This window comes from Physella acuta, unplaced genomic scaffold (genome assembly GCF_028476545.2).
Source record: "Physella acuta isolate Inbredline_101_S28 unplaced genomic scaffold, ASM2847654v3 ptg001052l, whole genome shotgun sequence".
Classification (NCBI taxonomy): Eukaryota; Metazoa; Mollusca; class Gastropoda; family Physidae; genus Physella; species Physella acuta.
The window spans coordinates 183,946-211,814 of NW_026732569.1; the positions used below are offsets into that span (position 1 = coordinate 183,946).

At 38.8% G+C, this 27,869-nt stretch overlaps 3 protein-coding genes across 3 annotated transcripts; all 3 read left to right on the forward strand.

Moving 5' to 3' along the window:
- The first annotated feature begins 1,375 nt into the window (after nucleotides 1–1,375).
- Nucleotides 1,376–2,550, forward strand: LOC131955066 (toll-like receptor 4). The gene is made up of 2 exons (XM_059319017.1): nucleotides 1,376–2,381; nucleotides 2,534–2,550. Exons 1-2 carry the CDS (start codon nucleotides 1,376–1,378, stop codon nucleotides 2,548–2,550), a joined length of 1,023 nt encoding a protein of 340 aa, XP_059175000.1.
- Nucleotides 2,510–14,052, forward strand: LOC131955077 (toll-like receptor 4). The gene is made up of 3 exons (XM_059319031.1): nucleotides 2,510–3,173; nucleotides 12,255–12,418; nucleotides 13,761–14,052. The coding sequence occupies exons 1-3, from the start codon at nucleotides 2,657–2,659 to the stop codon at nucleotides 13,956–13,958; spliced, it is 879 nt and encodes a 292-aa protein (XP_059175014.1). The 5' UTR covers nucleotides 2,510–2,656; the 3' UTR covers nucleotides 13,959–14,052.
- Nucleotides 14,053–15,396: 1,344 nt separating this feature from the next.
- LOC131955067 (toll-like receptor 4) lies at nucleotides 15,397–26,822 on the forward strand. The gene is made up of 4 exons (XM_059319018.1): nucleotides 15,397–15,421; nucleotides 18,031–19,380; nucleotides 21,653–21,816; nucleotides 26,009–26,822. The coding sequence occupies exons 1-4, from the start codon at nucleotides 15,397–15,399 to the stop codon at nucleotides 26,204–26,206; spliced, it is 1,737 nt and encodes a 578-aa protein (XP_059175001.1). The 3' UTR covers nucleotides 26,207–26,822.
- Nucleotides 26,823–27,869: the final 1,047 nt, after the last annotated feature.

A 27,869-nucleotide genomic window follows, 5' to 3' on the forward strand; every position in this document is an offset into this window, starting at 1 on the left:
TTACACCCCTCCCTATGTACTAGTCTATAAGCTGTCTCTGTTCTAGAAGGTTTAACATTATTTTTATGAAGGCGGAAGTGTGTCGTGCTTGCGGATTAGCAACAAGCCAAATCATAGATTTCAATGACGATACTTTAACCCCAGGCCTTTCCTTATCTTCAACTTGGCTCTTATACAAAAAAAAACCGAGGCTCTTATATAAGAAAATCCGTGTATGGCTAATAGACACGAGCATACCATGTCAGAAGTTTTTAAAATTTTGTTTGTGTGGTCTGCGTGCGGGTTCCCTTGGCTTGTAAACTTATGCTGAACTGGATTAGGTAGCACTTACTTCAACGTAGTTTTACATCAACGCAAGATGGAGGTTATTTCATAACTTGAAAGCAAATGTAGTCAATGGAGCATCATTTTTTCAACCAACGGTTCAACAACAATAACAGCAAAGGAATTGTGTTTCGTGAATGCCTAAAACGTGTGCTACTTTCTGACCTAAGTATAAAAAGTCGCTTTGTCCGAGCTAGGTAAATAAAGACTGACTCTGTACGACACCATATATGTCAGACGCTCATTCTAACATCAGCTAATAATTATAGTACTGTCTAAAATTTGTCTCACTCACTCCATAATTTTACACATAATTTAAACAAAACCGTACAATTGTTTTCACTAAAACTTCCAGCTCCCAGTTATTAGACCAATCACAGTCATGATAACAAAATTCACTATCTCGTGTTTGCTCTTGGTTTTTTTGACCAATGAAGCGGGAGCATACACTTTACGTCCACCGGACATGACGTCTTCAGTTACTGTTAACGGAAAGTCTGATTCTAAAAATTCCTGGTTAAATGACAAGTCAACCAATACAAAAAATAACAATGTACATCGTATGGCAATCCCATTTAATAACGTTGTATCATTTAAGAAAAAAGACGCCGTCCTGACAAAAATGAAAAGTAATTCCTCACCCAGTAACAAACTAACAATGGACTTAGGTGTCAATAACCAAGTGACCTCTGACCTCAATAACAGCAACAAAAGAGAATCTCTTCTCGAGTTGTCAAAAACACAATCATGCAATCCCAGAAGGAATTCAACTTACAGCATATATTCGGGATGTAGGTGCTACAACGAAACAAATTGCTGTGATTGCAGCGGCCTTCGACTAACATCCGTCCCTCAAAACCTACCGCCTAACATAACAAAACTTGACATGTACAACAACGCTTTAACTGAAATACCTCCGCATTCGTTAAATAAGTACTCACGACTTAGAATATTGCATTTGAATTCAAACAACATTTCAAAGCTGAATGAAAGCTCGTTTTCGGGTCTGGAAAACTTGACGTTTCTCCGACTGGACGATAATTCCCTAGCGATGACCCCTGACACGTTTCCCGTGGGTGTCTTCAAGCCTTTGGTGTCCCTCACGGCCTTGAGGTTGAATAAAAACTTTAACTCGGCGGTAGGAGGGAACAATTTTAGTTACCCAGATTTAGCGCTATCTGACTTGAAAAACTTGAAGGCGCTTTATATGGACGGGCTAACGAATGCGTCGTTCGGAGTGGGATTCAGTAGGATGACGTCATTGGTCAACCTGACCGTAACTGGCTATCTGGATGGATACTGTAATATAATTTGTTTAAGCAACACGACATTCCAGTACCTGGGACACATCAAGGTCCTCAACCTCAGCAACTGCCACCTACACGGAAAGCACATTGACAAGGATGCCTTCACGCCTTTGGTGAGCCTGGAGATGCTGGACATCCACTACAACGAGGACATTGGAATCAAACACCTGCAGCATATCATGCACGGGCTGAGGAACAACACGAACCTGTGGTGGCTGGACGTTAGCACCATCGAGTGGCGCTACTCCACCGGAACTCAAGTCAATGCCAGTCACGTGACCAACCTCCCCAAGTCCTTGACCACTCTCAAGGTCGCGGGGAACAGCATTGAGAAGATAGACAACGACACGTTCGACCATCTCCCCCCAAACTTAACTCTTCTGGACATCGGAAAAAACCGAATCGTGTTCGGGGTTTTCCTTGAATTTCTCCCAAAACTGACCAAACTCCAGACTTTACTGATCAACGGTGAAGATTTCCTCTACAACATCCCCACATCATACAAGAAAGAATTCATCGAACATTTTCATTCCCACCGCAAGAGGAGAAGCGTTGGGGATGACAACGCTCTAGTATTCCACCTCCCACCACAACTGTCCCGGATAGAAATGGTTAACGCTGAGTTGCAGTACCGTCTGTCACGGCTGACGATAGACAGCAACAACTCCCTGACAGACCTTGTGTTGGACAGAAACTTTTTGCCTGAGCTGCAAGGTCCGTTCATCGGCTTCAATCATTTGACCACCCTCAGTATCTATTCGAGCTATGTTAGTTCCCTGGAGTGGACGTTTTTCTCCAATTTCCCGCTTTTGGAGAATCTTAACCTCGGCACAAACCTACTTGGGGATTTTTTAAACACTCTTGACGATCCTGTTTTCGCTAATTTGACAAATCTGAAAAAGTTAGATCTTTCTATTAACAACATTCAAAATTTAAGTTATGGTTTATTTATCGGTCTCAACAATCTTACTATTCTAGATCTGTCAAACAATCGTCTTTCGGAATTTAATGTAAAAATCAGTGGGATGAAAAACTTGAGACTGTTAAATCTGAGTCACAATTCGATCTCGTCACTTCCTGATGACGTGATGGAAAGCATTGATTGGCTGATTGACCACCAGATACCTGTTGAGGTGGAGCTGAACAACTGCCCTATTCTTTGCACGTGTCAAAACTTGAAATTCCTAACCTGGATGGTCAAGTCTCCAGCATTTAAGTCGTTCAAGAACTATATCTGTGCTCACGACGACGTGTACGTACGCTTGACCAACGGCTACAACAAAACCGTGGAGCTGCTGAACAAAGAATGCGCATCCAACGAGAAGCTCTTCCTGTTTGTTGTTGCCGCCACGCTGCTCGTGCTGTTTGCTATCGTCGGTCTCATGATCTTCCGCTTCCGGTGGAGCCTGCGGTACCTGTACCACGCGGCGATGCTGAACTTCCATAGACGACACGAGACAAAAGGCAACCAATTTGACTATGACGTTTTTATCTCCTACGCCAACCCGGATGAACTTTTCGTCCTAGAGGTTGTCGAGCCGGGTAAGTCTTTAGGAGAAGATAATGTATCTTTTGGTAATATACATATTAGGGTGTTGAAGTTTCCGTGATAATAAGGTTGTCTATTTGCCGATTACTAATTTTATGGCTATTTCGGTTTAACCCAATTACCTTTGTGTTGATTGTGCTTTGTTTTAAAAAAAAAGTCGAGCTGGGTCATTAGTTACTTATGGTTTCCTTTTTATTTGGTCAGCATAAAAAAATGTTGGAAGTTTATACACGCAATTTTTTTTCTTTAAAATTAATAATCAAGAAATTAAATGACTTACTCTTTGAGTTAAGGTGAATATTACAGTAAAAATACTTTTTAAATCTACTTACTTGAAAGACTTCCTCAATACTTCCATTAATATTGAATTAGCATTATTTTTACACATTATACATGATTTATATTTAGCCAGGGCATTACCTGGCCGGATCAGTTGTTTAGTATTCCAAAAGATTAACAAAACAAAAAAAATAATAAACCTGGAACGATCTACCCTAAACTTTCTCAAATATTCTTATATAAAACAACAGGGGATGGCAACTCGGGATATAGACATGATTTTTAATCCATTTTTAATTACTTAAACTTTTTAAAATAGAACAGAATCTCGTAGAAAAAAAGAATTGCACACCAAGTGAACGCAAAACAAAATTGCACATATTGTCATATTTAATGTATCTGATTTATATGTTCATACTAATACTAACATTTTACCCTACACATCTAATTGTTTTTAAAAAACTATATTATTGCAGATTCGGTGATTTATATATAAACACTAGCCGTCCCGGCCAGGCCCTGCTCTGGCTTCTGTGAAAAACCTTTCTGTTAAAGACCATTACCTGTGTGTTTAGTAATCATCATAAACCCGGCATTGCCCACCCAAACCACAACCAACCAAAACAACAAAACGCAAACATAACGCTAACACAATTACAAATACAAACGAAAACAAAAACCTAACAACAAACCCAACCACAATCACAAACACCAATACAAACACAAAGAAAAAACAAACAAAAAAGCAAACGAAAACAAAAACCTAACAACAAACCCAACCACAACCACAAACACCAATACGAACACAAAGAAAAAAAAACGAAAAAGCAAACGAAAACAAACCAAATCCAAACGCAAAACCAACCACAAACACAAACCCAAAGAAAAAAACACAAACAAAAAAGCAAACGAAAACAAACCAAACCCAAACGCAAAACCAACCACAAACACAAATACAAACACAAACCCAAAGAAAAAAACACAAACGAAAACGAAAAAAGAAAGAACAAAAACGAACCAAATCAAAACGCAACCACTAACGCAAACCCAACCTAAACACAAAGAAAACACTAACGCGAACATAAACGCAAAGTGCTCACAGTCTAGCCCGGGGCAGAATCGCCTGTTTCAGCTTAATAATCGACTACAGTACTCCAACTTATTCATAGTCTTTTGCACTCACTTAAACGAACGTAGGTGCCAAACCAAACCAAATGAACAATTATAATACTCCAAGCTTATTCGTAAAATACCTACAACATTTGCACTTGATCAATCCCCGCTAATTATGTAATTATTTTTTTTCCCAACACCAAAACAAAGTAATAAAAAGTAAATTCTTTTCCATTAATGCAATGTTTTATAAAGGGAAGTAATTGTGTTTTCCTAATTTATCAAAGGGAAGTAAGTGCTAAAGGACTAAATATAAATAATTTTCAGACATAATTAGAATTTTTGTTATTTTTTAAAAATTATGTTTAATGAACATGTCGACAATTATTACTATCAGTTTGAAAAATGAAAATTATTTCCCAGCACTTTAAATAGTAATTTTTTAACTCATAAATTTAGACTATGAGCACGATAATAGTCTAACACTTAAATCCATCGAAGTATGCCAACGACAAACAAACTTATTTTTACATACAGAATTGAGCTATATATAAATATATATATATATATATATAAATATATATATATATATGTAACTAGGGGAAGTTACCAGAGAATAAGAACGCAGTACAGCGCTGTCAACTTTGACACGACTGATGTAATAACGCAGGTGTTGGCTGATAACGATCAGAAAGCCAAGGCGTAGTATCTTGGGAATCGATACGATAAGAACGCAATACGGTCTGTCAACTTTGATGTGACAGGATGCAGATGGCTTATTAAATCGGACTGTACGACAGAAGCGGCGTAATTAACATTCTGATGCAACGATTAGAATCGATTACGATTACGATTATGATAGAACCGAATACGATTACGAATACGAAGGGGATATATAGGAAGGCGACGGCTGAGCTCGCTCTCTCTCTCTCTCGATCAGTCAGTCAGTGAGGCAGTATCAAGTTGGTTATTGAACGGGTTAGCCGTATTGTGTTAAGAAGGACGATAGACATGTGCATTCAGTTATGTGAAGACTAGTGAGGACTGTTGGGGGTCAGTTGATTCAGACTATTATTGTGAAGCATTCCTTTTGATTCATTATATTATTGTGAAGCATTTCTTTGATTCATGTAATAAAAGGATCAATAGCGAACCTGCATCTTCGAGTATCTATACTGTGGTCGATGTTGTGTAGAATGAGTGGTTAGACTCGGTAACATTTGGCGTTGTCGAGCAGAACTCGTTAACATTTGGCACTACAGGCAAATAGTCTCGTTACATTTGGCGCTGCGAGCAGGGTGAATTCAACAAGACTTGCCGCTTGAGGCACCCATAGTCAACCTTGTTCATAACTGTGTTTCGTGTGTGTGTGAATTCGGACATTCAGGAACAGTGAAAATTGAGGAACGAGGAAAATTTTTCATACACACACGGTAAGAAAGAACTCTTTTTTTTTTACTCAAGGAATAAAATGTCTACTCTGGACGAGAAGCAGACCCATATTGTGGTCCTGCCCAGAGAGTCCCACATTAACAAATTTTACGGGGACGGTGATCCAGCTTTAACCAACAGGTTCAGTGAAGAGGTCAAAGCGGCCTGGGCCTCGAGACACATGTCACCAGAGGAAAGATTAAGACTGCTGATGGGCAGTATAGGAGAGACGGTTAGGGCAGAGGTCAAATGCCACGATAAAACCATCCAATCAGATCCAGATAAGGTGCTGGATCTAATTATGGAGACCTTTGGGGAGAGACGGTCGGGATCGCAACTGCTATCGGGGTTCGTAGGCTTAAAGCAGAGAATGGCGGAGAGTGTGATGGAGTATTCACACCGAATGAACAGGGCCTTTGATTCGGTAAAGGGCAAAACACCTGACATTGATGTACGCCTACTGAGGGACCATTTCATCGAGGGGCTAGCAACCCCGATCTTAAGGAGAGAGTTGAAAGAGGAGGTCCACAAAGACCCGCAGTTGACCTTCCTTCAGGTCAGGAACTTAGCGATCCGCAGGTCCGAGGAGGAGGACCAATCGAACTGTTCGGTGGACAAAGTCTCTGTGCCGGAACAGAAACAATTCCCACCCACAGGGACCGGCACGGTAGAAACCATGATGGCTCAACTGTTGGCCCACCTGGATAAGGTTGACCAACGATTGGAGAGGTTAGAAAGCAGGTCAACAGCTGAGAATCAGGAAAAGAACGGGACAAAACAGAGACAGGTTGGACGGCCGCGACCCGCCGGTCCATCGCTCCGGTGGACGGCTGACGGTCGACCAATTTGCTTGTCCTGTTCACAACCCGGACATATGGCACGGTACTGTCAGGGAAACGGTCGTCCTCTATAAGGCAGGGCCAGGCTACAGAGGGGCGAGGTTATGGCCCAAGAAACAAAATGATGGGAGTCTGTCCCGAAATGGTGATTACGATTGGGGACATCGCGGTGAAGGCAATTGTGGATACAGGCTCCCAGGTGACGACAATTACGGAAAATTTTTACACCAAATGGATGAAAGGAAAAGACCATAGGTTGAGGTCTGACACATGCATGCGCCTGACGGCAGCTAATGGACTAACCATTCCATACTGTGGTTATTTTCTGGCGGATGTCGTGGTGGCGGGACATAGGTTGAAGCAGGTTGGGGTGTTCGTTACGAAACACAACCTAGAGACAAATGTGTCAAATATACCTTGCCTGTTGGGCATGAATATTCTTGGCCAGTTGCCAGAATTTCTTACAAATATTGTCGGATCGACCACACCAGGTCGGGGATCCAAGTTGGCCAGGTTTGCCAAGACCAGAGGAAGGATATCAGTCCCGGCAAACACGGTCAAGGCAATCACATTACAAATTGGTGATAGAAGCGTGAATGGTGATGTGATGATAGAACCATGTGGCGCCGCACTGAGGGCAGGCGTCGTGTTACTGCGGACATACACATCAGCGGAGAAGGGACTAGTTCAAGGATTAGTGGCAAATGTTTTGGATGAGGAAATTTTTATACCGCCTAATACTCTGGTAGGAGTACCACAGAACGTCGAGGTACTAAGGTCGGCACAGTGCATCGAACTGAGCAATACCAGCAGTAATGAAGTAACAATTAGGTCGGTCAATGTGACGGCCGAGGTGAAGAAAGAGGATGGCCGATCATATACATTCCCGGAAACTGAGGACCCAAAACTAAATGAATTGCTGAATAAGTACAGGGATATATTTGCCTCGTACGAGGGTGATTTGGGTTACACGGAAGTAATAAAACACCAGATACCCTTACTACAAGACAAGCCGGTGGCGCAACCTTATCGAAGATTACCACCAAGTCACTACTCGGCGGTGAAAGCACACCTGAACGATCTACTAAAAAAGGGAATTATTACAACCAGCACTAGCCGGTATGCGGCACCGATAGTAGTGGTAAAAAAGAAGTCGGGGGAGATAAGACTGTGTTGTGATTACCGGAAATTGAACAATATCACAAGAAGGGATGCATTCCCCTTGCCTCGTATTGATGAATGTCTTGATGCGTTGGGGGGAGCAAGATTTTTTTCTACCTTGGATTTGGCTAGCGGCTACCACCAAGTGGCCATGCACCCCAACGATCAACATAAGACTGCATTTATTTCTCCACTGGGACTGTACGAGTGGACCCGTATGCCGTTTGGTCTAACTAATGCGCCTGCTACATTCCAGCGAGTAATGCAGAGTGCTATGAGTGACTTTCTATTTCAAATAATGTTGGTGTACTTGGATGATATACTGGTTTACTCAAAAACTTGGGAGGACCATCTAAAAAGATTAGAACAAGTGTTTCTCCGTCTTAGGGAGATAGGAGTAAAGCTGAACCCAGACAAATGCGGCTTCGGTCTGAAATCGGTACATTTTTTGGGTTATGTGATTTCGTCGGATGGCATCGCCACTGACCCAGATAAAATTGCAGCTGTTAAAGAATGGAAACAGCCAACAACTACAGTAGAGGTCAGATCATTCTTGGGCTTTGCTTCCTATTATAGAAAATTTGTACCTGGTTTTGCAAAAATTGCCGCACCGTTGCATGACTTGGTAAACAAAATGACAAAGAAACACAGTAAGGAGAAAAAGAAAGGTAAAACACAACTGATAGGTGAATTATGGACTGATGAATGCCTGAACTCGTTTAAGCTCTTGAAAAAGGCTTTGACAGAGACGCCGATATTAGGATACGCGGACTTTGACAAACCATTTCGGCTAGAAATTGACGCCAGCTCTAAAGGTCTGGGAGCTGTGCTATCACAACAACAAAAGCAAGGTTTCAGGGTTATTGCGTATGCCAGTCGAGCTCTGAAGGAATCAGAGAAGAACATGACAAATTACAGCGCCATGAAACTAGAACTTTTGACATTAAAATGGGCTGTGACTGAAAAATTCAGGGACTATCTATTAGGTGCTAAATGTGTGGTATACACTGACAATAACCCCTTGAGTCACCTAAAGACAGCAAAGTTGGGATCCATCGAACAGCGATGGGCAGCAGAATTGGCACTCTTTGACCTGGAGATAAAATATCGCCCGGGGCGGTCCAATGGCAATGCGGACGCTTTATCAAGGAATCCGTACGAGAGACCGGGCGATGAGGAAGAAACGCTGACAGGAATATGTGAGGTCAGAGCGTCAACAGATATCCCTCACGGGGTGCAAGTGATGCAAAACGGGCAGACCGGGGTGGAGCACATATCCACGGAGCCCGGACATATGGACATTAGTGATTTTAATTGCCTTAATCACAAAGAGATAAGAGATGCCCAGAGAACGGATAGTGGCTTACAGCCGCTGTTGAAACACGTCCAGGAACAAAAATTCCCAGGAAGAAGGGAAAGAGAACAATTTGGTCGAGAAACAAAGAAAATACTGAGTCAGTGGGACCGTCTCAGTATAAAGGATGGTGTTCTCATGCGGAGAATTCATGACCAAATAGATGGGACAATACACCAGGTGGTGGTGCCTGGACAGTTACGAGAAGAAGTGCTAAGGTTGGCACATGACAGGGCAGGACACCAGGGTCAGGACAGGACGCACAAAATATTACGACGGAGGTGTTACTGGCCCAATATGGAGATGGAGGTCAAACGCCATTGTGAGGCTTGTGTGAGGTGTCAGCATGCGAAAATGCCAGTTGTCAAAATGAGACAGCCATCAGGACACCTACTAGCGACAAAACCACTAGAGATTGTGGCTATGGACTTTACGTCGTTGGAGCAATCATCGGATGGGACGGAACATGTGTTGGTAATGACTGATGTATTCACCAAATGGACTGTGGCGGTGCCCACACGAGATCAGACTGCCAAAACAGTGGCAAAGGTCCTAATAGAACATTGGTTCATCAAATATGGCATACCAAGACAATTACACTCTGACCAAGGAAGGGCCTTTGAGTCAGAAGTAATTAACCAACTGTGCAGCCACTACGGGATCAACAAATCTAGAACAACCACATTTAATCCGAAAGGAAACGGACAGTGCGAGCGGTTCAACCGCAGCATGCATGATTTGCTGCGTACTCTAGAACCTGAACAGAAAAAACGTTGGCCTGATTTTCTCCCAGAGTTGGTATATCTATACAACTGCACCCCCCATGCCACAACCGGCTTTTCGCCACACATGTTGCTGTTCGGACGGGAGGCTCGACTCCCTCTTGACTTGTTCCTAGGAAAAAAGGAGAGTATGACTGGCTCATACACTGCACTGGAATATGTGAATGAACATATGAGACGAATTAGAGAAATGTACAGGGTAGTACAGGAAAGACTAGAACATGAAGCACGGCGAAGGGAACCGCCGGTACAGACAAAGGACCCGCCACTCAAACTGAACGACAGGGTATTACTGCGTAGCCACCCGTTAGGCAGAAACAAAATCCACGACCTCTGGGGACAGGAGATATGGCAAGTCGTGGAGATGCCTAAAGTAGCAGGTGGCCCCTTTAAGATAAGACCCATCGATCACGCCAAACCGGATCGGTGGGCGAATATTGCTCAATTAAAGAAATATTGTCATAGTCAAGAAGAGCAGTTACACACAAGGAAACCTAAGACAATTAGGGAACCGGAAACTATAACGGAAATTCACATACCCATCCCGGAACCATGTCACCATCAACAGCGCAACAGCGATACACAAGGGGAGGATACCGGCAACAAGGAGGATCCCGGTCCTCCCAGAAGCAGAGACACAGTAGAACAGCAGATAAGTGGTCCGCGGAGAAGTTTGAGAAACAGAAAGAATACGAAATTTTTTGTCAGCAACCATCAATTCTTTCATGGTCGCGCTGGTATGAGAACAGACTGTTCAAAAAAGTCATAAAAGTGAACTGGTGAAGGCACCAAACGAAAAAGGGTGGATGTGAATTCTAGAACTGTTTTGTGTCTGAGGAAGATGATGTAGACACATTTGATATGTGAAATAGGGATAACTGTCAATCTTATACGAATGTGACGACATTGACAGTGAGTGGAACAATACATTTTTTTTTACGGTGGTGCGATTGACTTTGAAGGACTGCACCTGCCAAGCGTTGTTTGTGGTTGATAACACACAAAAAAAGGCAGGGGTGGATGTAACTAGGGGAAGTTACCAGAGAATAAGAACGCAGTACAGCGCTGTCAACTTTGACACGACTGATGTAATAACGCAGGTGTTGGCTGATAACGATCAGAAAGCCAAGGCGTAGTATCTTGGGAAGCGATACGATAAGAACGCAATACGGTCTGTCAACTTTGATGTGACAGGATGCAGATGGCTTATTAAATCGGACTGTACGACAGAAGCGGCGTAATTAACATTCTGATGCAACGATTAGAATCGATTACGATTACGATTATGATAGAACCGAATACGATTACGAATACGAAGGGGATATATAGGAAGGCGACGGCTGAGCTCGCTCTCTCTCTCTCTCGATCAGTCAGTCAGTGAGGCAGTATCAAGTTGGTTATTGAACGGGTTAGCCGTATTGTGTTAAGAAGGACGATAGACATGTGCATTCAGTTATGTGAAGACTAGTGAGGACTGTTGGGGGTCAGTTGATTCAGACTATTATTGTGAAGCATTCCTTTTGATTCATTATATTATTGTGAAGCATTTCTTTGATTCATGTAATAAAAGGATCAATAGCGAACCTGCATCTTCGAGTATCTATACTGTGGTCGATGTTGTGTAGAATGAGTGGTTAGACTCGGTAACATTTGGCGTTGTCGAGCAGAACTCGTTAACATTTGGCACTACAGGCAAATAGTCTCGTTACATATATATATATATATATATATATATATATATATATATATATATATATATATATATATATATATATATATATATATATATATATATATATACAGCTAACACCACGGTCAGCAAAGCATCTCATCCCATACCACTCCACCTCTACACCATACCACTCCACCTCTACACCATACCACTCCCGTCCATCCGTTCGTCAATTTAAAAAATAAGTTAAAAAGAATTTGTCTATTTAAAAGAACGATTTAAATCAGTTATAAAGTTAATAAAATGTGAAAACATAATGAATTAATTCAGGCTATAATGACTATCTATTTCGTTACATTTTAGGGAATGAATAAATTGTATAATTATAGTAAATGTCGCACACAAAAATATGTCGAAATTCCAAAGATAAATAACTTCCACAGAGCTAGTCAAAAGAGGGGTCAAAGTTCACATCCACGGGCGCAACTTTGTGGCGGGAAACTTTATCGCCTCCAACATCGTGAGCGCCGTCAGCATGTGCCGTAGGACCTTGGTCATCCTGACCGGGAACTTCTGCAAGGGTCACTGGTGTAAATACGAGGTCCAGGTAGGTGGAATTATTATTGTGCTTGCAAGTGCTTTTAAAAATATCTAAACAGTAATTAAAGTTCTAATAGAGAACTAAACGATTAAAACCTTTTCTTTAGAAGCAAATAATAACGTTTAGTTTTTGTTTGCCAGTAAAAAACAATCTATTCTTTACAAAATGCGTTATTTTTAAAAATAAAATGAACTGTTGGATTTAATTTAGGCGTTTAAAAAAAAACAACTGAAATCCGTATCAGATTCAAGACAAGCCTGGCACATTGTTCAGCTCTAAGGGGTGACACCACATGAAAAATGTTTTTCTTTATTATGCGAGTTAATGATAATGTAACAGATTTAATTGTTCACAGTATTTGTACTCTAAACCAAAAAATGTATAAAATCACATTTTGTAGCTCTAGCTGCCCCGAAAGCCATGAAATGTTTAAATTGAACACATTTTCAAAACTCTCTATCTTTGCTCGCTCAATATTCAAAACAAAATCTCAGTTAAGATATTCACTTAGCCATTTATTTTCTAGCTTTTAAAAGGAAATTTTAAATAAGAAAATATACAACAACAAAAAATAAGTAGACGGTTTTACATAAACTTTAATATTTTCTAAGTATTGCAGTAAAATGAAAACACAAAACTTGAAAAGTAGTGTAATGCTTAAAACTTATGCCAAGTTTCACTTTTGTGTGACACTAGGTTAATGGGACCAGTGGCGTATTATACCCCCCCCCATAGACCCCTCGGTATATATATATATATATATATATATATATATATATATATATATATATATATATATATATATATATATATATATATGAAGGGGGGTTGCAAATCGAAAGGTCGTCCCCGGGTAAAAATTTGAACCCCCCCCCCCCCCCCCCCCCCATGAGACGATCCTGGCTACGCTACTGAATGGGACGACGTGGTCACATAGTAAAAAGATAGAAGTGCAAATTGGTTTATTCTTTTATCTTAGTTTAAGGCGTACTAACCCAGTTTTTTATTAGTATTGCAATCCTAATAAACAGTGTATTTCTCAATAAAAAATTTGTAGGCCGATAATTTTAAAATTATACATGAAAGCGAAATAAAAGTTTAACAAAAAAGTTTAACCGTGTGTTTTGTTTTATCTTGTAACAATTTAACCACCTAGCCCACATCATTAGTTGATAACAGATCGCGAAAAGGTTAGTTATCTGTACCTTAGTACGATTGGTCAGTAGAATTAATGAATCATTTTCCTTTAGTAATCATTTAAACATTTAAGTAAGCCTATATATAGCGGCATTGCCTTGACCGTGGTGGTTGCCTTGACCGTAGTATGACCTTGACCTTTCTGTTTCAGATGGCTAACATGGAGTCGGTCCACGACGGACGTCCGGTGCTGATTTTCCTGGTCAAAGAGAACATGGCGGCCAAGAACCTGGGTGAGCTCATGTCCTTCCTCCGCTGCAACACTTACGTCCCCTACCCGCAGGGGGAGCAACTCTCGGAGCGGGAGATGAAGGCCATGTGGGACAAACTGGCACAGGACCTACGCTAGCTGTCGGACCTCAGCGAGGACATTTATATCTATATTGTCTCATGGAACTGATACGCTGGCTGATAGTTTGGAGCATTCAGGTCTAGATCGTCTCATGGAGGACATTCAGGTCTAGATCGTCTCATGGAGGACATTCAGGTCTAGATCGTCTCATGGAGCTAATACGCTGGCTCATAGTTTGGAGGACATTCATGATGTCCTATTGCTGGCCTTCCAGGATCCGTTACACCACCGTACTTGAATGGCAAATACCTTTGACCTCTAGCTGTAATTTTTTCGTGTGCCGACAGCCATTCTTGCAAGGTTCACACAACAATGTAACTGGATATCATTTATAGCCTCGGGCATATTGCTTCATCAACAGTATAAACGGGTCCTTCAGAGAAAAAATATCGGATTACTAATCAGGTGTATCGTTTTACCACATGCGATACCCATTAAACCAGTGATAACAAAAACAATTAAACTGTTTGGAGTTAAAATCAAAATTGATGTTGTCAAGGAAAATAAAGTTTTTTTCTAAGCTTTGACAACCTTTTGACAGCCGCTTGACCGTTGTGTGATTTCTTATTACGGCATGGTGTCTTGTATTAATCAGGAAAAGGAATTTTTCAATATAGAAAATTCTTTTTCCCCTTAAGAAAACATATTGTAATAAATGCTGTAACTGTATATGTATTTTTTTCTTACTTATTGGTTGCAAATTATTATTTTTATTATTGTTGGTTATAAATCATTTTATTTTTTAATTTAAAAAAGAACGAGAGCCCATTAGTTTTATTGCTTCTTAAAAACATTTCTATATATCTTCCATCAATGAGAGATATGATTTTTTTAAATATATATTTAGAATCAGTCGGTACACATCTTCCTAAGATCCACTCTTTGATGCTTTTCTCTAAACGTGCAGTTTTTCCGTGAGAGTCAAACGGTATGCTTTCTACAAATCTTTTTCATAAACAAAAACAAAAGAACGATTTATCGGAAAAAAAGGTAATCGTAACTTGTCCCTGGAGCTATCACTACCTCATTTGTTTGCAACATCTTTTTTCGTTATATCAATGGATACATGTTTTATTTTTGTATTGTGGGAGGAGATTGATTCACAAAATGGCTTTCTGTGTTATTTAACCCATGCTACTTAGATCGGCCACATGAGGTAGACATATTAGAATTGTAAGCTATAACATTAAAAATAATTTCCCCGCATCATCACTATTATAGTTTAACTTATCAACCTTAATGGTTTTTAAACTACTTAATAACTAGTTGTTTGCACCCGTTGAGGAAAAGTTGCAACGGGGCCTATTCTGCTAATTTTCTTTTATAACATTTTGACCCTTCTATTTTGAAATATGGCCTGCAGATATGTAAACCATAGCTCTATTCGGGTCTTTATCTGAATCTTAAATTCCAAACTAACTCAGTATTTGAAGAAATGACAAATTTTGACAAAGCTGAAGGTCAAGAACTTGTACACTAACTTCGGTGAGTATGTAAATCTGAAGACAAAATCGTAAGAATATGAGAATTTGTTAAACTGGACACACTATCCTCCAAAATATGAGAGTTAGGAGACACCATCTGCCAGAGCAAAAGAATCACACCATTATTCGGGTAAGTTAAAAAAAAAACCACACCTTTATAATGCGGGAGGATGTTTTTTGTTACACTGTGTAGTATATCACACTGGCATATTTATATCAAAGATTATTATAATAAAAGGAATATGTAGAAAATAATAAATATGTATTCAGTTAATAAGAAACAACGAAGCCTCGCTTCGATATTTTAAATAAAAAAGAGTACCCAAAATGCAACAGTTATAAAAATGTTTACTAATAATATAATCAAATTAAGTACCGGTAGACCAAGTTTATCGTAACTTCGCTTAGGACAAATAGTTACTCATTTGAACAAAAACTAACCAAATGTACGCTTTAAAAAATTACAATTTTACATAGCATATATTTGTCTTGAATTAACAATAGCGGAAGTAATCTTTTTTTGCCGTTCAATAAAAATATTCACATTTGGTTTGGAAAATACTAGCTGGCAAGTAAAAACACGAGAAGATGTTGACATACATACTAGCCCTATTGGAAACGTCATATCATTGTTTTATAATGGGCTTTATCTGTAGGTACTTGGCGTGACATTGCATCTGTGTGTGGTTGACGGTGTGAGGTGTGTAGGGGATCTGCTAGGTTAGTAACATATTTTATTGTTAAGGGCATGGAATTACACCCCTCCCTATGCACTAGTCTATAAGCTGACGCTGTTCTAGAAGGTTTAACTTTATTTTTATCAAGGCGGAAGTGTGTCGTTCTTGCGGATTAGCAACAAGCCAAATCCTAGATTTCAATGACGATACTTTAACCCCAGGAATTTCCTTATCTTCAACTTGGCTCTTAAACAAAAATACCCGAGGCTCTCATATAAGAAAATCCGTGTATGGCTAATAGACACGAGCGTACCATGTCAAAAGTTTTTAAAATTTTGTTTGTGTGGTCTGCGTGCGGGTTCCCTAGGCTTGTAAACTTATGCTGAACTGGATTAGGTAGCACGTACTTCAACGTAGTTTTACATCAACGTAAGATGGAGGTTATTTCATTACTTGAAAGCAAATGTAGTCAATGGAGCATCATTTTTTAAACCAACGGTTGAACAACAATAAATCCTAAAACGTGTGCTACTTTCTGACCTAAGTATAAAATGTCGCTTTGTCTGAGCTAGGTAAATAAAGACTGACTCTGTACAAGACCATATATGTCAGACGCTTATTTTAAAAAAAAAAAAAATAAACATCAGCCTAATAATTAAAGTGCTGTCTAAAATTTGTCTCACTCTCTCCATAACTTACACATAATTTAAACAAAACCATACAATTGTTTTCACTAAAACTTCTAGCTCCCAGTTATTAGACCAATCGCAGTCATGATAACAAAATTCACTATCTCGTGTTTGCTCCTGGTTTTTTTTGACCAATGAAGCGGGAGCATACACTTCACGTCCACCGGACATGACGTCTTCAGTTACTGTTAACGGAAAGTCTGATTCTAAAGATTCCTGGTTTAAATGAGAAGTCAACCAAAACAAAAAAAAACAATGTACATCGTATGGCAATCCCATCTAATAACTATGTATCGGTTAACGATGTCATAAAACAAGACGCCGTCCTGACAAAAAAGAAAAGTAATTCCTCACCCAGTCACAAACTAACAATGGACTTAGGTGTCAATAACCAAGTGACCTCTGACCTCAATAACAGCAACAAAAGAGAATCTCTTCTCGAGTTGTCAAAAACACAATCATGCAATCCCAGAAGGAATTCTACCTACTGTATATATTCGAGGATGTAGGTGCTACAACGAAAGCAAATTGCTGTGATTGCAGCGGCCTTCGACTAACATCCGTCCCCTCAAAACCTACCGCCTAACATAACAAAACTTGACCTGTACAACAACGCTTTAACTGAAATACCTCCTCATTCGTTAAAAAATTACTCACGACTTAGAATATTGCATTTGAATTCAAACAACATTTCAAAGCTGAATGAAAGCTCGTTTTCGGGTCTGGAAAACTTGACGTTTCTCCGAACTGGACGATAATTCCCTAGCGATGACCCCTGACACGTTTCCCGTGGGTGTCTTCAAGCCTTTGGTGTCCCTCACGGCCTTGAGGTTGAATAAAAACTTTAACTCGGCGGTAGGGAGGGAACAATTTTAGTTACCCAGATTTAGCGCTATCTGACTTGAAAAACTTGAAAGCGCTTTATATAGATGGGCTGACGAATGCGTCGTTTGGAGTGGGATTCAGTAGGATGACGTCACTGGTCAACTTTACCGTAACTGGGCTATCTGGATGGATACTGTAATATAATTTGTTTAAGCAACACGACATTTCAGTACTGGGACACATCAAGGTCCTCAACCTCAGCAACTGCCCACCTACGTGGGGGGCACATTGACAAGGATGCCTTTACGCCTTTGGTGAGCCTGGAGATGTTGGACATCCACTACAACGAGGACATTGGAATCAAACACCTGCAGCATATCATGCACGGGCTGAGGAACAACCACGAACCTGTGGTGGCTGGACGTTAGCACCATCGAGTGGCGCTACTCCACCGGAACTCAAGTCAATGCCAGTCACGTGGTCAACCTCCCCAAGTCTTTGACCACTCTCAAGGTCGCGGGGAACAGCATTGAGAAGATAGACAACGATACGTTCGACCATCTCCCCCCAAACTTAACTCTTCTGGACATCGGAAAAAACCGAATCGTGTTCGGGGTTTTCCTTGAATTTCTCCCAAAACTGACCAATCTTCAGACTTTACTGATCAACGGCGAAGACTACCTCTACGATATTCCAACATCCTACAATAAAGAATCCATCAAACATTTTCATTCCCTCCTCAAGAGGAGAAGCGTTGGAGATGACAACGCTCTAGTATTCCACCTCCCACCACAACTGTCCCGGATAGAAATGGTTAACGCTGAGTTGCAGTACCGTCTGTCACGGCTGACGATAGTCAGCAACAACTCCCTGACAGACCTTGTGTTGGACAGAAACTTTTTGCCTGAGCTGCAAGGTCCGTTCATCGGCTTCAATCATTTGACCACCCTCAGTATCTATTCGAGCTATGTTAGTTCCCTGGAGTGGACGTTTTTCTCCAATTTCCCGCGTTTGGAGAATCTTAACCTCGGCACAAACCTACTTGGGGATTTTTTAAACACTCTTGACGATCCTGTTTTCGCTAATTTGACAAATCTAAAAAAGTTAGATCTTTCTATTAACAACATTCAAAATTTAAGTTATGGTTTATTTATCGGTCTCAACAATCTTACTATTCTAGATCTGTCAAACAATCGTCTTTCGGAATTTAATGTAAATATCAGTGGGATGAAAAACTTGAGACTGTTAAATCTGAGTCACAATTCGATCTCGTCACTTCCTGATGACGTGATGGAAAGCATTGATTGGCTGATTGACCACCAGATACCGGTTGAGGTGGAGCTTAACAACTGCCCTATTCTTTGCACGTGTCAAAACTTGAAATTCCTAACCTGGATGGTCAAGTCTCCAGCATTTAAGTCGTTCAAGAGTTATATCTGTGCTCACGACGACGTGTACGTACGCTTGACCAACGGCTACAACAAAACCGTGGAGCTGCTGAACAAAGAATGCGCATCCAACGAGAAGCTCTTCCTGTTTGTTGTTGCCGCCACGCTGCTCGTGCTGTTTGCTCTCGTCGGTCTCATGATCTTCCGCTTCAGGTGGAGCCTGCGGTACCTGTACCACGCGGCGATGCTGAACTTCCATAGACGACACGAGACAAAAGGCAACAAATTTGACTATGACGTTTTTATCTCCTACGCCAACCCGGATGAACTTTTCGTCCTTGAGGTTGTCGAGCCTGGTAAGTCTTAAGGAGAAGATAATGTATCTTTTGGTAATATACATATTAGGGTGTTGAAGTTTCCGTGATAATAAGGTTGTCTATTTGCCGATTACTAATTTTATGGCTATTTCGGTTTAACCCAATTACCTTTGTGTTGGTTGTTCTTTGATTTAAAAAAAAAAAGTCGAGCTGGGTCATTAGTTACTTATGGTTTCCTTTTTATTTGGTCAGCATAAAAAAATGTTGGAAGTTTATACACGCAATTTTTTTTCTTTAAAATTAATAATCAAGAAATTAAATGACTTACTCTTTGAGTTAAGGTGAATATTACAGTAAAAATACATTTTAAATCTACTTACTTGAAAGACGTCCCCAATACTTCCATTAATATTGAATTAGCATTATTTTTACACATTATACATGATTTATATTTAGCCAGGGCATTACCTGGCCGGATCAGTTGTTTAGTATTCCAAAAGATTAACAAAAAAAAAAAAAAAAAACCTGGAATGATCTACCCTAAACTTTCTCAAATATTCTTATATAAAACAACAGGGGATGGCAACTCGGGATATAGACATGATTTTTAATCCATTTTTAATTACTTAAACTTTTTAAAATAGAACAGAATCTCGTAAAAAAAAGAACTGCACACCAAGTGAACGCAAAACAAAATTGCACATATTGTCATATTTAATGTATCTGATTTATAATTTCATACTAATACTAACAGTTTACCCTACACATCTAATTGTTTTTAAAAAACTATATTATTGCAGATTCGGTGATTTATATATAAACACTAGCCGTCCCGGCCAGGCCCTGCTCTGGCTTCTGTGAAAAACCTTTCTGTTAAAGATTATTACCTGTGTGTTTAGTAATCATCATAAACCCGGCATTGCCCACCCAAACCACAACCAACCAAAACCTAAACAACAAAACGCAAACATAACGCTAACACAATTACAAATACAAACGAAAACAAAAACCTAACAACAAACCCAACCACAATCACAAACACCAATACAAACACAAAGAAAAAACAAACAAAAAAGCAAACGAAAACAAAAACCTTACAACAAACCCAACCACAACCACAAACACCAATACGAACACAAAGAAAAAACAAACAAAAAAGCAAACGAAAACAAACCAAATCCAAACGCAAAACCAACCACAAACACAAATACAAACACAAACCCAAAGAAAAAAAACACAAACGAAAACGAAAAAAGAAAGAACAAAAACGAACCAAATCAAAACGCAACCACTAACGCAAAACCAACCTAAACACAAAGAAAACACTAACGCGAACATAAACGCAAAGTGCTCACAGTCTAGCCCGGGGCAGAATCGCCTGTTTCAGCTTAATAATCGACTACAGTATTCCAACTTATTCATAGTCTTTTGCACTCACTTAAACGAACGTAGGTGCCAAACCAAACCAAATGAACAATTATAATACTCCAAGCGTATTCGTAAAATACCTACAACATTTGCACCTGATCAATCCCCGCTAATTATGTAAATATTTTTTTTCCCAACACCAAAACAAAGTAATAAAAAGTAAATTCTTTTCCACTAATGCAATGTTTAATAAAGGGAAGTAATTGTGTTTTCCTAATTTATCAAAGGGAAGTAAGTGCTAAAGGACTAAATATAAATAATTTTCAGACATAATTAGAATTTTTGTTATTTTTTTAAAATTGTGTTCAATGAACATGCCGACAATTATTACTATCAGTTTGAAAAATGAAAATTATTTCCCAACACTTTAAATAATAATTTTTTAACTCATAAATTTAGACTATGAGCAGGATAATAGTCTAACACTTAAATCCATCAAAGTATGTCAACGACAAACAAACTTATTTCTACATACAGAATTGAGCTTTATTTATTATATATATATATATATATATATATATATATATATATATATATATATATATATATATATATATATATATATATACAGCTAACACCACGGTCACCAAAGCATCTCATCCCATACCACTCCACCTCTACACCATACCACTCCACCTCTACACCATACCACTCCCGTCCATCCGTTCGTCAATTTAAAAAATAAGTTAAAAAGAATTTGTCTATTTAAAAGAACGATTTAAATCAGTTATAAAGTTAATAAAATGTGAAAACATAATGAATTAATTCAGGCTATAATGACTATCTATTTCGTTACACTTTAGGGAATGAATAAATTTTAAAATTATAGTAAATGTCGCACACAAAAATATGGCGAAATTCCAAAGATAAATAACTTCCACAGAGCTAGTCAAAAGAGGGGTCAAAGTTCACATCCACGGGCGCAACTTTGTGGCGGGAAACTTTATCGCCTCCAACATCGTGAGCGCCGTCAGCATGTGCCGTAGGACCTTGGTCATCCTGACCGGGAACTTCTGCAAGAGTCACTGGTGTAAATACGAGGTCCAGGTAGGTGGAATTATTATTGTGCTTTCAAGTGCTTTTAAAAAATATCCTAACAGTAATTCCAGTTCTAATCTAGAACTAAACGATTAAAACCTTTTCTTTATAAGCAAAAAATAACGTTTAGTTTTGGTTTTGCCAGTAAAAAACAATCTATTCTTAACTAAATGCGATATTTTTAAAAATAAAATGAACTGTTGGATTTAATTTAGGCGTTAATTTAAAAACAACTGAAATCTGTGTCTGATTTAAGACAAGCCTGGCACATTGTCTAGCTCTAAGGGGTGACACCACACGAAAAATGTTTTTCTTTATTATGCGAGATAATGATAATGTAACAGATTTATTTGTTAACAGTATTTATACTCAGATAAAATATAGGCCGTAGTACCTTGTCCACTTCTTGCATTAAACATGCACCCAATCCATAATTTGAAGCATCCGTTACCAGTGTTAGTGTCTTCTCAAAGTTAGGGGCAGTAAGCGTTACTTCATGTTCAAAGTACTGCTTTATTAGCTGTAAAGCATCCTGACATTCTTTAGACCAATTTATTGTTCTACTGCTGTCCTTGGTAATTAGCTGTCTTAGAGGTAGAGTTATATCTGAGTACTTGGGTATGAATTTGCTGTAGAAATTAAATAGACCCAATACACCTTTGACTTCTTTCTTGGTTTTAGGTATTTCTAAGTTGAGAATTTTATTTTTATTTCCGTCAGTAGGTCTAATTTGATTTTTGCCTACTTTGAATCCCAAAAAATCCATTTCTTCATTTGCAAATTTTAACTTTTCAGGTGCAATAGTCGCGCCATGCTCCCTTAATTTTGTTAGTACCTCTCTAACTGACTGCATATGTGTCTTGATATCCTTAGAATGAATACATATGTCATCAACAAAATGTACTACATTCTTTATATCTGCCAGCATTATTCTCATAAAATCTGGAGAATGTTGCTGTTGAATTTACTAGGCCAAAAGGCATAACATTCCACTCAAATAATCCTTCATCAGTTGTAAACGCTGTGTAGTGTTTGGATTCCTCATCCATACCTATTTGCCAAAAACCTCGGTTTAAGTCCAGATGAGTGAAAATTGTTGAGTTCCCTATCTCTTCCAATAGTTCATTAGTATCTCTCAGTGGTTCTGCGTCTATTTTCGTGATTTTATTCAAATCTCTATAGTCACAGCAAATTCTTACTTTTCCATTCTTCTTTTTTACTATCACCATTGGTGAAGCTACAGATGAATTTGAGCGTTGTATTTTGTTAGTTTCGATCAAATGATTTAATTCTTTCTTCACTGCTTCTCTGTATGCATAAGGTACTGCATATTGTTTCTTTTTTAAATTAGCATCCTTGTTTAATTCTATGACATGAGTAATCGTTCTTGTGTAGCCAGTATCTTCAGTAATGACATCTTTGAATTCGTTCAATAACTGCTGTAGTTCTTTTCTGTACTTCAGCGGAGTAATTTGCTGGATTTCTTCTTCTGTTTGAATTATGTTCGCTAAGGTAGGTTGTTCCTCTATAATTACTACGCTAGATTGTTCTTCTATTTGACGTTTTGGCAGTTCTTCATCACGACCAACTTCCTCATTTATGTCAGTGTCATGTGTATTAATGTCCTCCATCACCTGAGTTATCTGCTCAGGCATGTTATCGTATTTCCTCAGTAGATCAACATGTACTATCTTTATTGTGCCTTTGATGTCCACAGCATAATCTACTTCGTTCACTTTCTTTTTAATCACAAATGGTCCCTGCCATAATTTGACCCCTTTCCAGGTAGGTAGCCAAACATAGACATTGTCTGTCTCCTTCAATTGCCTGAGGTATCTATTTTTGTTTTTCAATTTTCTCTGTCTACTTGCCTCTCCCTCCGCATTTTGTTGAGCAGATTGTAATCCATATACCATTTTGCTTTTCTTTTCAGTAATGAACTCAAAAGCATCTTGTTCAGTGATTTGAGTGCCAAGTAATCTATCATTTAGCAACGAAAGCGGCCCTCTTGGATTTGATCCAAACATTAATTCAAATGGCGAGTACCCCGTCGCGTCATGCACTGTTCCTCTATAGGCGAACAGTATCGCCGGAATATACTCATTCCACTCCTTAGGATGATCTTCTGTAGCTTTTGCTAGCATTACCTTGAGTGTTTTATTCCACCGTTCACACATACCGTTTGCTTGCGGTCTGTAGATGGTCGAGTGTACCTGAGTGATCTTCAGCAGCTTTGTTAATGCATTAGTCACATTAGAGGTAAATTGTTTGCCGTTGTCTGACAGCAGAGTTTCAGGAAAACCATATCTTGAAAAAATGTCTAATAATGCAGAACATATAGTTTCGGATTTTATATCCCTTAGGGGTATAGCTTCTGGCCATCTGGACGCCATGTCTATTAAAGTTAGAATAAATCTGTGACCTTTTTTTGATGCAATTGGTAGAGGTCCTACTATGTCTATAGCCACTTTCTCAAACACCCTTCCTATTTTATCAGTTGGCTGTATAGGAGCAATATGTTTGCTGTGTAGATGATTTTTAGTTATACATTGCTTGCATTTACCAATGTATCTTTTCACATCCTGATGGATTCCCGGCCAGAACGAGTTGTCAAGGATTCTATTTATAGTTTTCCTGACTCCCATGTGCCCAGCCAAAGGACTATCATGTGCTGTCTCCAAGACTAGACCTTTCAGTGTCTCTGGAATGACTATTTGTGTCCTTTTAATGCTGTTATTCTGAAATATTCTAACCAGTATATCATTTTTTATTTCATAGCAGTGGCCTCTGTACTTTCCTTGTCGTTTATTGATGTTATTCATCAGTTTTTTTGTGACTTCATCCTCTTTTTGTAGCCTTGCCATGTGAATGTAGGATGTTACTACGACACTTTGTTTCTTGACTGTGATTGTACTTATACCACTTGTGACATCATAAGTAACAGTAATACAATGTAGCAACATCACTTTATTGCCTCCACTTCTGACACCATATGTAACAACATGAATTCTTTGTTGTTATTGTGGGTTCTTCAATATACTCACACGAGCAACAGTAGTTGTGAAACAATAACTTTATTTACACTTTGTACAGAGAATTAATAGATCCATAGTAAATCCATGGTCACAAGTGGTATAAGTACAATCACAGTCAAGAAACAAAGTGTCGTAGTAACATCCTACATTCACAGCCACAGTCCTCAGGTTCAAGTTCTAGCACACAACACCCGTTCACCTTTTTGCTCTCCCTTTTATTCACTACTTTCTCTCCCCTTACGTACATGAGCGATCTCACCCAAAAACATGGAAAAACACATGACGATCGCTCAAACAGTCCTTCCGCTAGCCAGGTACTCTTCATTCATGCAACTTCATGTAAAACACAATAATATAAACATATCTAATTATACAGTCTGTGACAGTATACAATCACATTTTGTAGCTCTAGCTGCCACGAAAGCCATGAAATGTTTAAATTGAAAACATTTTTTTAAAACTATGTATCTTTGTTCGCTCAATATTCAAAACAAAATCGCATTTACGATATTCACTTTGATATTTATTTTTTAACTTTTTTATGTATTTTTATATAAGAAAATATACCTAAAAAATAAGTAGACGGTTTTACATAAACTTTAATATTTTCTAAGTATTGCAGTAAAATGAAAACACAAAACTTGAAAAGTAGTGTAATGCTTAAAACTTGTGCAAAGTTTCACTTTTGTGTGACACTAGGTTAATGGGACGGCGTAGTCACATAGTCAAACTTACTAAAGGTTTTTTTTTTCCTTCAAAAAGACAGAAGTGTTAATTACGTGTAAATTGGTTTATTCTTTTATCTTAGTTTAAGGCGTACTAACCCAGTTTTTATTAGTATTGCAATCACAATAAACAGTGTATTTCTCACTAAAAATGTATAATTTTGAAATTATAAATGAAAGCGAAATAAAAGTAAAAAAAAAAGGTGTAACCGCGTGTTTTGTTTGATCTTTTAACAATTTAACCACCAAGCCCACATCATTAGTCGATAACAGGTCGGGAAAAGTTTTAGTTTTCTAGACCTTAGTACGATAGGTCAATAGTATTAATGAATCCTTTTACTTGTTGTCATTTAAACATTGAAGTAAGCCTTTATATGGCGGCATTGCCTTGACCGTGACGGTTGCGTTGACCGTAGTATGACCTTGACCTTTCTATTTCAGATGGCTAACATGGAGTCGGTCCACGACGGACGTCCGGTGCTGATTTTCCTGGTCAAAGAGAACATGGCGGCCAAGAACCTGGGCGAGCTCATGTCCTTCCTCCGCTGCAACACTTACATCCCCTACCCGCAGGGGGAGCAACTCTCGGAGCGGGAGATGAAGGCCATGTGGGACAAACTGGCACAGGACCTGCGCTAGCTGTAGGACCTCAGCGAGGACATTCAGGTCTAGATCGTCTCATGGAGGACATTCAGGTCTAGATCGTCTCATAAAGGACATTCAGGTCTAGATCGTCTCATGGAACTAATACGCTGGCTGATAGTTTGGAGGACATTCATGATGTCCTATTGCTGGCCTTCCAGGATCCGCTACACCACAGTACTTGAATGGCAAATACCCTTGACCTCTAGCAGTCATTATTTTCGTGTGCCGACAGCCATCCTTGCAAGGTTCACACAACAATGTAACTGGATATCATTTATAGCCTTGGGCATATTGCTTCATCAACCGTATAAACGGGTCCTTCAAAGAAAAATATTGGATTACTAATCAGGCGTATCGTTTTACCACATGCGATGCCCATTAAACCAGTGATAACAAAAACAATTAAACTGTTTGGAGTTTAAATCAAAATCGATGTTATAAAGGAAAACAAAGTGTTTTTTTTAAGCTTTGACAACTTTTTGACAGCCGCTTGACCGTTGTGTGATTTCTTATTACGGCATGGTGTCTTGTATTAATCAGGAAAAGAATTTTTCACTATAGAAAATTCTTTTTCCCCTTAAGAAAACAAATTGTAATAAATGCTGTAACTGTATAAGGTGTATTTTTTTCTTACAAATTGGTTGCAAATTATTATTTTTATTATTGTTGGCTATAAATTATTTTATTTTTTAATTTAAAAAAGAACGAGAGCCCATTAGTTTTATTGCTTCTTAAAAACATTTCTATATATCTTCCATCGATGAGAGATATGATTTTTAAAATATATATTTAGAATCAGTCGGTACAAATCTTCATAAGATCTACTCTTTGATGCTTTTCTATAAAAGTGCAGTTTTTCCGTGTGAGTCAAGCGATATGCTTTCTACAAATCTTTTTCATAAACATAAACAAAAAAACGTTATATCGGAAAAAAATGGTAATCGTAACTTGTTCCTGGAGCTATCCCATTTGTTGCAACATCAATTTTCGTTATATTATTGGATACATGTTTTATTTTTGTATTGTGGTAGGAGATTGACAAATGATTCACAAAATGGCTTCCTGTGTTATTTAACCCATGCTACTTAGATCGGCCACAGGAAGTAGACATATTAGAATTGTAAGATACAACATTAAAAATAATTTCACCGCATCATCACTATTATAGTTTAACTTATCAACCTTAGTGGTTTTTAAACTACTTAATAACTAGTTGTTTCCGCCCGTTGAGGAAAAGCTGCAACGGGGCATAATCTGCTAATTTTCTTTTATAACATTTTGACCCTTCTACTTTGAAATATGACCTGCAGATATGTAAACTATAGCTCTTTTCGGATCTTTATCTGAATCTTAAATTCCAAACTAACTCCGTCTTTGAAGAAATGACAAATTTCGACAAAGCTGAAGGTCAAGAACGTGTACACTAACTTCGGTGAGTATGTAAATCTGAAGACAAAATCGTACAGAATATGAGAATTTGTTAAACTGGAGACACTATCCTCCAAAATATGAGAGTTAGGCGACACCATCTGCCAGAACTAAAGAATCTCATCATTATTCAGGTAAATTAAAAAAAAAACAGCACCTTTATGGTGCGGAAGGATGCTTTTTGTTACACGGTGTAGTATATCGCACTGGCATATTTATATCAAAGATT